The sequence below is a fragment of the Nicrophorus vespilloides genome, unplaced genomic scaffold (assembly GCF_001412225.1).
Source record: "Nicrophorus vespilloides isolate i.1.1-1 unplaced genomic scaffold, Nicve_v1.0, whole genome shotgun sequence".
In the NCBI taxonomy this organism is placed as follows: domain Eukaryota; kingdom Metazoa; phylum Arthropoda; class Insecta; order Coleoptera; family Silphidae; genus Nicrophorus; species Nicrophorus vespilloides.
In genome coordinates, this window is record NW_017100007.1 from 54,176 (window position 1) to 64,715 (window position 10,540).

The following is a 10,540-nucleotide window of genomic DNA, read 5'->3' on the forward strand; positions in this document are numbered from 1 at the left end:
CAGCAAAACGTGTAAATAATCCAAGAAATAATGATAATTTGTGTATTTATTGCTACCTTTGTTACGCTCTGTAAATACTCTATCTATCTCTCGCTCTATTTCTATATATATATATAAATATCTATCTCTCATCAATCGTATAAAGTAATAATAATGATAATTGCTGCAAATCCATGTACAAAATAGCTTTTAGCAGTCGGAAATCAAGTCCTCGCACGAATGTGGAACAACAACAACAACGCAGTGAGCGCCGCTCTGAAATTTGTGAAAGGGAAAAACATTACTATTCTATATAAACACTCTATCTGTGTGGTGTATATGTGTTTGCGCGCTCTAAAGTTCAAATCGTTTCGCAACTTCTAAACACCCAACAAACCAATCATCCCCCTCCAAAAAACGTGCAACTAAAGAAAGATACTACAAATAATGCAACAACAACAATCATCGCATCAAATTATCGTTTATTATTGTTATTATTTATAAGATTTCTATTTAGCGTAGGAATTGTTTAGTATTCGTTTCTTTTTATGTAAATTATAAAGTGTGTGTTTGTGTGTGTGTATAAACGTAGCTAGAGTTAGGCAGTCAACTCGAAATAGTCCCCAGTTTACGATTCTCCAATGGAGAGCTCAGTATTAAAACTTAAGATATATATAAATAAATAAAAAATATATATATACATGTACGAAGAATAAAATCTCGATGTCTTTATATTTGTATTTTATTTTTTTGTAAGAATGTTTCTCTTGTGCCAGTCGAAAGAAAGAAGATAAAATATATATATGAATCGTGTAAGAGTAAAGTCGATACTCATCTGTCCACATCTTCCTTCCTTACAAACCTCTTTTCTTTCCTTCCAAAGCCCACTTTATATATATATATATATTTAATCCAGCCATGTTTACCGAGAGGCGAGCGCTCTCTCATCTCTTCAATTGTTATGATTGCGAGATCGGTCGTAATTTACTCTTTTTTTCTCAATTTCTTTCCTCTCCTGGCTCTCGGCCAGACCAGAAAACCGAATTTCTCGTTCATCGTCAAGTTCATCATCACCAACAACGATGATCTTCCAAAATAATCCTGCTCCAGTTTCGCGCCAAAGTTTTTTTTTATTATTTATTAAATCGCAGAATTTAGTTCAGTAGGTTGCATAAGCTCAAAAGAGAAAAAAACAAACTTTTAAACTTCTTTTGTTGTTTTTTTTTATATATACTGACGTTTGCGGTAATTTTCGATTATAATTTGATTATATTAAAACTAAAGATATTATAAATAAATAAGTAGGCTTATTGATAAGGTCATGGTTGTATATTTAATACGTGCATTTGATGATCTCATTTAGGCGTGTTTATCGAGTAATTAAATTAAGAGGCGAAGATGCGAAAAGAAAAAGTACAGAGTTGCTGCCATCTATCGGTCGTTTATTGAAATTACGGAACCGCGGTTCTATCGAAAGATGCGTAATAGAAGTCCGCTTCTGATGTAATCAAAAAATAACTTAACTGAAATTAAAGGTTAATGAAAATGTGTGATACTTTGGTGTCGAATACGACCAAAGTATCTTCTGCTTGTCGTAAGAGGCGACCGAAAGAAGAGACGTTGCGTCGCGGGTTGCCTGCGTCTCGGTTTTTGAATGAGCGTCGCCGACTCACTTGGATCAATTAATTACGCGAGACCGGCGGATGCGAATTGATTAGCACCAATCGGAGCGTGACGATAACAGAACGCGGGTTGCATACGGATCGGTGTTTACTCTTCGCACAAGGTCCGGTCATATGTTTCCATTGTCGGCCTTTTAATTGACCCCCATAACCTAGAAATTAAAGGTCCAGTTTGAATTTGAATCTGTTCGAGACGGGGTGAGTTATTTCTTTACGATTGTTGAGAAATTTTATTTGATCTATATCCCCTCCAACAGGTATATGAGATAAATGCTGCTGAGTCCAATGATTAAAAGGTTCTTCTCGACTGGTGGTGTCCACCTGAAGCAAGTCACCTTCCGGAATCTCAGGGGGAAGAAGGTCAGCTCGCAGCAGTGGCTCGCCAGGCAGCTGACGGATCCGTACATAGAGAAGGCTCGTATGATGAATTTCAGGTTTCTTATTGTTGCGCCGAGGGACGTTTTGGTGTTGATTTCTCTGTTGCACACTTGCAGATGTCGGAGTGCCTTCAAGTTGACTGAAATAGATGACAGGTTCAGGATACTGCAGCCCGGATTCAACGTGATCGATTGCGGGGCTGCGCCCGGTTCGTGGACGCAGGTGGCTGTGAACAGAGTGAACGCCAATGGGAAGAAGCATGACGATCGGAGAGGGAAGGTGATCAGTGTGGACAGAAATAACTTTCATCCCATCGATGTACGTCTGATCCATTGCGTTTCGTTCGTGTTTTTCTTTTTTTATTATTATTACTACTATGTGTTGTAGGGGGCTATAATATTGGGCAATTCGGACTTCACGAGCGCCGAGACGCAGGAGAAGATAAAGGTGTACTTGGGGCAGGAGCGCGTCGACGTCGTCCTCTCGGATATGGCACCTAATGCGACCGGCATCCGCGAGATGGACGTGGAGAACATCCTGAACCTGTGCTACAGCACGCTTCGATTCGCGCTGCAGGTGTCGCGCACCGGAGCGTCTCTGATCGTGAAGCTGTGGCAGTGCAAGGAGTCCAAGCAGCTGGAGGACGACATTTCGAAGTACTACGAGGACGTCCGCGTGATGAAACCGAACGCCAGCCGGACGGACAGCGCGGAGATATTTCTGATGGCTAGGGAGTTCAAAGGGGTGGTTGCACCATGACCGGCAGTAGTAGTAGTAGTGTATAAATATTCTATTCATTAATTATCTCCACAATTCTCTGATAAACATTCTCTTCCCTTTTCTCTTCTCTCACGCATACACACTTTTTCTTTTCTCTCCTTAAACAAAAAAGAAACGAAAAAAAAAAAAAAGGAAAAACAAATGAACATAAATAAAAAATAGTATTTTTTTTTTGTTGTTGCCGTCTTCTTCAGTAAAACACGAGCGCCGTTTCATGTCAGCTCTCCTCGCTCAGGTAGGACGTGGCGATCCTCTCCAGGTCGTCCAGGCTGAGGCTCTCGACCTTCGCGGAGAAGTCCCTCATGAACTCGTCGAGGATCATCTTCGTCTGCTCCTGACTGTAGTACTTCATCAGGAAACGGTCGAGCAGCAGATGCAGCGACTCCGGCTTCTTCACGATCAGATGCACCTTGGCCCCATCCTTGATCTTCGGATAGAAATCCAGAGACTTCTCGTCCACCAGAGTTTTACCCATGTAGACCAACGTCTGCTGCGATGCGGCCACCTTCAACTCCATCTCGATTTTCTTCTTCAGCTCGACGATCTTCGCTCTCTCGGACACCTCCACCACGCAACCGTCGCCTCGCAACACTTTCACGAAAATCTTCATATCGTCCCAGCAACAGAACAACAACAACAACAACAAAAAAAACAACAACTCGTGCTGTATATCAGGTGGGCAATATTTATTTATTAACCCCTTCAAACCAAACACACACTGAAACCTCCTCTCCTCTGAACCGCAATTCAATCGCGTTTTTGACGTTCCGCTGCAAACTTCAACTCTGATGAACCTTCAACTTCATCCTACCCAAACCACAATCAAACATTGGCCACCCTGAATTCACCAAACAACCCCTCAATCCCCAAAAAAAAAACGCATCATCTCAATAATAAAAAAAAACATCGAATCAAATTTCAATTACTTCTCTCAATCTATTTCAAATGATCAACAACATTCCATAATACACAGATTGCCAATCCTTTCAAAATTTACTAGTTCCACTGAATCGTATTAAACATTTGTTTCTTTGCAGTTGGCACCAATTGGATTCAACTCGATTGACAGATCCGATAAAAATAAAGGAATCGCGTTAAACAACCTTTGCACATCGATCATTTATTTACTAATCTACGATCATTATCATCGGTGAGTAAATACAAATTATAGTAACGTTGTTAATTCTTAATTGATTTGTACTTATGTTGCAAATAAACGCAATTCACAAGTCACTTTTGTTGAGTGCACTTTGAATTTCCAATTCTCGCAATTCATTTATTTGTTTTCGTTTTTCCTTCAGATCTCGCTGCGGAATTACGCCGTTTGGTCAGCTCATTGGCATTGTTTTAACGTGAGTACAAAATAAACCCAACAAAACAACAACAAAAAAGAAGAAACTTAAACAAGTATTTTGTTTCTTTGCACAACCTACTTTTCGTCGAATTGACATTGACATATAAAAATGTTGAATAATTGATTTTGGTCACTTCAATTTATTACTCAAAAGTGGTTTTTATTGAAGGTTTAATGATGTTAAATTAATTATTCATTATTTTTTCTTTTGATTTGGATTTTCGGTAGATTCCAATTGGCAGCAATGCAAAAAATTCGAGCCAATCGCGTGAAAAAGTAAAAGTTTTACCTTTTTTTTATATAATATCAATGCATATTTATAATTATCGAAAGCAAAACTAATTCAGATACGCAATTGTATTGTGTTGTTAATATAAACAGAACAATGTTTATTTCGTTTCCATGATAACTCTTATCGTTATGGAAACCTGTTGGATTTAGTTTCATTGGTTTTGAATTTGCCGTTTCTTTTTAGTTGTGCAAATGAGTTAAATTTAAAGATTATAACTTGTTCAGGAATGCAACTCATAAATTTTAATTAATAGCGTGCATCTGTGACCTTGGTATACTGTTGTTTCCTGTTTCGAAAGTCAAATTGATGCTGTTGCTCATTTATAATTTGAGCATTCGATAAAAGTCCGGTTGAGGTAACTGCAGATTTTGAAGGTATTTTGCGCTAAGTGATTTTTGTGTTTTGTTAATAGTTTTTTTTTATTGATTAGATTCTAATTGGTGTTTGTGTTTCAGTTGTTGAAGCAACATGAACGAGAAAGTGACGAAGGCGAGGGCCGCCTACATGGCGGGAAAGACACGGCCGCTTTGGTTCAGGAAGCAACAGCTGAAATCGCTGATGAGGATGTACGAGGAGAACATGGAGGAGATATGCACGGCGATCTACAAGGATCTACGTAAGTGCCGTACCGAGGTGATGGCCATGGAGATAAAACTGGCGATGAACGATGTGAAGGATATGCTGGCCAATATGGACAAGTGGGCCGGGACAGAGACACCGGCCAGGAGCTTCCTGAACTGGCTGGACAGTACGTATATACTGAAGGATCCGTACGGCGTGGTGCTCATCGTTGGCGCCTGGAATTATCCGATTCAGCTGTTGATGGTGCCGGTGGCTGGCGCCATCGCCGCCGGGAACTGCGTCATCATCAAGCCCTCCGAATTGGCTCCGGCCACCGCGGAGTTCCTCGAGAAGACCATCCCGAAGTACCTGAACAACGATTGCTACTGCGTGATCAACGGCGGTATCCCGGAGACGACGAAGCTGTTGCAGGAGAAGTTTGATTACATCTTCTACACCGGCAGTTCGCAGGTGGGGAAGATCATACACAGAGCGGCCAACGAGAATCTGACGCCCGTCACGTTGGAGCTGGGCGGTAAGAGTCCGGTCTACATAGACAAGACCGTCGATATGGATTTGGCTGTGACACGGCTGCTCTGGGGAAAGTTCGTGAACATGGGTCAAACGTGCATCGCACCCGACTTCGTGCTGTGCACTCCGGAGGTGGAGCGCGAGATCCTGGCGAGGGCGCCCAAGATCATCGAGAAGTTTTACGGTAAGAATCCGCAGGATTCTCCGGATCTGTCGAGGATGGTGAACGAGCGACACTTCAAGCGCGTGGCGAATCTGCTGCAGTCGGGAAAAGTAGCCTACGGCGGTCACATGGACGCCAAGGACAAGTACATAAGTCCGACTATTCTGACGCAGATCAAAGCTTCGGATCCTGTAATGCAAGAGGAGATCTTCGGGCCGGTACTGCCCATAGTCAACGTCAACTCGTTGGACGAAGCGATCGACTACATCAACAGCATGGAAAAACCGTTGGCTCTGTACATCTTCTCAAAGTCGGAGTCGACGGTGTGGCGGATGATGGAGTGCACGTCCAGCGGCAGCGTCTGCGTCAACGACACGATCATGCAGATCGTCGCCGACAATCTGCCATTTGGGGGCGTCGGCAACAGCGGCATGGGCAAGTACCACGGCCGCGAGACCTTCGACACGTTCACGCACAAGAAGAGTTGCCTCTACAAGAATTTCAATTCAATAGGCGAGGCCCTCTCCTCTTGCAGGTATCCTCCTTACTCTCAAAAGAAACTGGGTACTCTCCTCAAGTTGATAGACCGCAGACCGGACCTTCCCTCGATGGGTTTCCTCCGGTATGTCGCCGCTTTCGGTCTGGGCTTTCTCGCCTCCATCTATTATCAGCAGCACACGCAACACTAAAATGATAGCATTTATTTCCTTGATGACATCTCAGCAAATAGTATTCTTCGCTTTTTCTACTTTAATATCTATACATTAGATTGTAAGCAAAAATGAATTTATTAACTATAGAATAAATTTGAATAAAACATAATTATTAATCGTCAATATACACTGAATTTGCATCCTTCCTGCCAGTAATATATTAACGATATAAATCCTTTTAGAATGAATTTCACGTACATTTGGTTGCCTATAGAAATGTTATAATAATATTTGAAATAATTTCTTGCGAATAATAACATTTACGTTTATTGTTAATTTTATAAGTAGAAAATTACAATCATATTAATGGCTATGTACATTTTATGTTACAGTGTGTCAATCAGATGACGTTATTGATGTACTTGAAGAGGAAGGCTGAACCGAGACCCATGAAGAAGAGGGCGGCATGCATGAGATACCTGAACGAGATGCCCTCTCTGCGTTTGAGCGCCGTCGACAGGAACTTCATCTTTTTCTCCGTGTACGGCGGATACCTGCTCGTCATCAGCATCTCGCCGAACTTGTTCAGACTTCTGATCATCGTACTTTTCTTGTGGCTGAACGTGTCGAAGGTGGACTTGCCGTGGTAGGCGCCCATGCCGCTGCTGCCGACGCCCCCAAATGGAAGCGACTCGACGGTCAGATGCATAATGGTGTCGTTGACGCAGACACCGCCCGCGGACACCTGCGACAGGATCGACTTCACCTTCTTGTTGTCGTTGGAGAAGACGTACAGTGCGAGCGGTTTCTCCCCTTTGTTGATGAACGCGATCGCCTCGGACACGTCGGATACGGTGATGATGGGCAGGATCGGCCCGAAGATCTCCTCCTGCATGAGCGCATCGTCGGGCTTCACGTCCACAACGACGGTCGGGGAGATGAACTTTTCGTTCGAATCGAATTCACCACCTTTGGAAATAATTGGTAAGTAATTTTTTTTATAAAAAAAAAAATGTATATATTTACCTATAGCGATGTTTGCGTTTTTCAGCAGTTTGGTGACTCGCTTGAAGTGGTTCTCGTTGACGATCCTGCAGAGATCGGGCGAATCCTTGATGGAGTTGCCGTACCATTCGGCGAGGATCTTCTTGCCCTCCGCGACGAATCTGTCGCTCGCCTGTTTCGAGCACAACAGGTAATCCGGAGCTATGCATGTTTGACCGGCGTTCACGCATTTTCCCCACAGGATGCGTTTAGTCGCGATCGTCATGTCGACGTCGTCGTCGAGGAAGACGGGACTCTTGCCACCCAACTCGAGCGTCACCGGCGTCAGATACTTGTTGGCCGCGGCGTGCACGATCCTCCCGACGTTCGTCGATCCGGTGTAGAAGATGTAATCGAAGCGCTCTTTCAGCAATTCCGTCGTCTCTGCGACACCGCCCAAGTAGACGTGGTAGCATTCGTTATCCAGATACTTTGGTAAGTTTTCCTTGATGAAATTCGCCGTTTCAGGCGATACCTCGGACGGTTTGACGATCGCGCAGTTGCCGGCCGCGATCGCTCCTGCAAGAGGAAGCAGACTGAGCTGCAGCGGGTAGTTCCAGGCGCCGATGATGAGCGCGACGCCGTACGGCTCGGAGATGATCTGCACGTCGTCCATGGCGTTGACGAGCGGCTTTTCCGGCTTCGACGGTTTCGCCCAGTCGCGGTACTCCGCGATCACGCCCTCCAAATCGTTGATCAGATAGTTGATTTCGGTCAGGTAAGATTCCTGCTTGCTCTTCCTCAGATCCTTGTCGAGGACAGTAAGCATCTTCGACGTGTTCTCCTTGTAGAATCGCAGCAGCGCTTCCAGCTGCTTCTGTCTGAAGTCCAGAGACTTGGTGGTTCCCTTGAGGAAGGCGGTTCGCGCCCTCTGCACGATTTCCTTGGCCGACATCTGCAACGGAACGTACGTATTTTCAATATATTTTTAACTCGCGATAACCCTGTCAGATGACCTTTCCTTTGTCTCTATGGTAATCATACGTGTTGAATGACTATACTCGTTCCGTCAATATTAATTCAAATCAAAGTGAACTTTGATTTTCAACTAAATATTATTACTTCATTATCGCAGATAGCGTTCATACAAATGAATAATTTAATTGATATTCGTAGCTCAAATTATTGTTTTTAATGATCGTACAATTAAATATCACAACCAATTATAATTTGTCGTAATAGATTTGCTTACTTTCCATGTGGAAATTAATTTGTACAATACTTTTTCTTAAATATTTAATATTGGCGAATGTTCGGGTAAAATCTCAGCACGTTGTGAAACAAATCGAGAACAATTGTTTTACTATTATATCAAATCAAGTAATCCATGATATCATATGGCTGATTAGAAATGTGAGCACTCATCGTCGTAGATAGTGAACTAACTGGAACACGTCGAGTATTATCGAATGGAAACATCCATTACAGGTATATACTTAATTTTCGGGACATTTAAAGCAAATTATCCTCGTTAACGTTTAATTGCGTGTCTTAAAAACGAGTTTGTCTACAACACAAACACACATTCGTTTAGTCACGCACATCAAGTTTTTTTTTATTTGTTTTTGCACGTGTGCTCTTCTCTCACGACGTAACATCAATTTACAAACGAACAGAACAATAAAAAAAAACTGCATTTCATTGTGTCACTTAGTTTTTCGATCGCACGCAAAAGTGAATTGAATTTCGATGTTTTTTTTTTTGTAAATAATTATGAAATTTGTGTTTTCTTAATGTCACTTTTTGAAACCTTGAATCGTTTCGAAAGGACGGAAATGCAAGCGCGCCTTCATTGTTTCTTTTTCCTTCGCTCACTTTGATCGATTTATTTATAATTGCATACCAAAAGAAATAAAAGCGAACAAAAACAAAAACGAAACTTGTTAACCTACCTACTTGTTTTATTATAATTTTCCAATACGACAAATTGATTGGAAAATTGTTTTAAAAAAATTCTTCCTTTTCTTTTTCCTCTTGTATACATAATGTAGTGTTTCATTTACCTCGACTTTTGAGCCTGTTTTTTTTTTAACATTTATTTACTTGCAAAGTCAAAGTTTATTTTTGATTCGTCTAATCTCGATTGTGTTTTGTTTTGTTTCAGCGGCGTCGTGGAAATGTACTGAGTTTGTTTTTCTTTCACTTGAACGAGAAAGAACAAATTTTCAAAACTTCCAGCAAAAATCTAAACACTCGACGCTCTACGAGATTAGCCGTGAGTATTTATAGAATGCACGCCTTGTTCAATGGTGGGCCATGAAATATACTTACAGAATTGATGTTCGCTTTTTTGTTTCAGATTAACTTAGCAACCGGATTTATGTTTATTTTAATTTGCAAATGGAGGAAAAATGGAATTTCAATTGTTTTGCCGTCAACTGTTTCTCAAGGTAAATTATTTATTTTTTTTAAAATTATTATTACGCAATTTTTCGCTCAGCAATGATCTGGATGAAATTCTCTATGATAGACTTACATTTTCTGATTAGTTTGTGCGTAAAAATCTTCTTAAATTCCTATTTTTTTGTTTTTGGCTTTTGATGAATGCAACGATCCGCGTTCACTCCGAACTAGATTAGTTAAGTGTATTATTAATAAGTGGTAGGTCGTGTCGCTTCGCACTTACTAAACATTCGTTACATCCGCTATGCATTTATGTAGGGACTCGCGCACAATACGGCGAAGCCGACCTTTACCCTAGTCTCCTCTTATCAACATCGCGAACGGCAGCGCCGCCGTATTCAAACAAATGAAGGCGACTGCTTGATGTTGATGATGATAATAAGAATGTGTAACGCGGTCTATTTCCGTCCGGATGATTCGAATTTCGCGGGTTCGGATTGTCATGGTAACAAGATGACGGACGTCAATGCCGGTTGCGACAATTTCACGGTTATTTCGTATGAACGCGCTTTTACGCTCCGTCAATTGAATTCGATTATTTCTATTATATTAATTTTGTTTTGCCTGGTAATTGCACATTGTACATGCACGTCGTTAATTATTTGATAATAGCAAACGAAATTATAGGTTTCTATTCATTAAACACGATCATTTATACATACTTGTTTTTGTACTTAATGCAATTGTTTAGTGACTCGTCATTATTCTATCCATTATAGA

The 10,540-nt window shown here is 41.5% G+C and overlaps 4 protein-coding genes across 6 annotated transcripts; 2 read left to right on the top strand and 2 right to left on the bottom strand.

Annotated features, from left to right (window-relative positions):
* The first annotated feature begins 1,489 nt into the window (after window positions 1-1,489).
* Window positions 1,490-2,950, top strand: LOC108566614 (rRNA methyltransferase 2, mitochondrial). Its single transcript, XM_017926601.1, has 4 exons — window positions 1,490-1,859; window positions 1,919-2,095; window positions 2,156-2,357; window positions 2,427-2,950. The coding sequence occupies exons 2-4, from the start codon at window positions 1,932-1,934 to the stop codon at window positions 2,796-2,798; spliced, it is 738 nt and encodes a 245-aa protein (XP_017782090.1). The 5' UTR covers window positions 1,490-1,859; window positions 1,919-1,931; the 3' UTR covers window positions 2,799-2,950.
* A 33-nt stretch (window positions 2,951-2,983) lies between these two features.
* On the bottom strand, window positions 2,984-3,705 carry LOC108566616. Its single transcript, XM_017926602.1, has one exon. The coding sequence runs from the start codon at window positions 3,427-3,429 to the stop codon at window positions 3,037-3,039; it is 393 nt and encodes a 130-aa protein (XP_017782091.1). The 5' UTR covers window positions 3,430-3,705; the 3' UTR covers window positions 2,984-3,036.
* Window positions 3,706-3,850: 145 nt separating this feature from the next.
* LOC108566613 (aldehyde dehydrogenase, dimeric NADP-preferring-like) lies at window positions 3,851-6,556 on the top strand. Of its 3 annotated transcripts, XM_017926598.1 has the most exons (3): window positions 3,851-3,969; window positions 4,121-4,171; window positions 4,921-6,556. In XM_017926598.1, exon 3 carries the CDS (start codon window positions 4,934-4,936, stop codon window positions 6,407-6,409), a length of 1,476 nt encoding a protein of 491 aa, XP_017782087.1. In that variant the 5' UTR covers window positions 3,851-3,969; window positions 4,121-4,171; window positions 4,921-4,933; the 3' UTR covers window positions 6,410-6,556. The 3 variants fall into 3 exon arrangements, with proteins under 3 accessions (XP_017782087.1, XP_017782089.1, XP_017782088.1); XM_017926600.1 differs by lacking the exons at window positions 3,851-3,969; window positions 4,121-4,171 and adding an exon at window positions 4,737-4,820; XM_017926599.1 differs by lacking the exons at window positions 3,851-3,969; window positions 4,121-4,171 and adding an exon at window positions 4,745-4,839.
* A 117-nt stretch (window positions 6,557-6,673) lies between these two features.
* Window positions 6,674-10,156, bottom strand: LOC108566612 (aldehyde dehydrogenase, dimeric NADP-preferring-like). The gene is made up of 3 exons (XM_017926597.1): window positions 9,894-10,156; window positions 7,400-8,312; window positions 6,674-7,342 (listed from the first exon to the last, which is right to left on the bottom strand). Exons 2-3 carry the CDS (start codon window positions 8,310-8,312, stop codon window positions 6,774-6,776), a joined length of 1,482 nt encoding a protein of 493 aa, XP_017782086.1. The 5' UTR covers window positions 9,894-10,156; the 3' UTR covers window positions 6,674-6,773.
* Window positions 10,157-10,540: the final 384 nt, after the last annotated feature.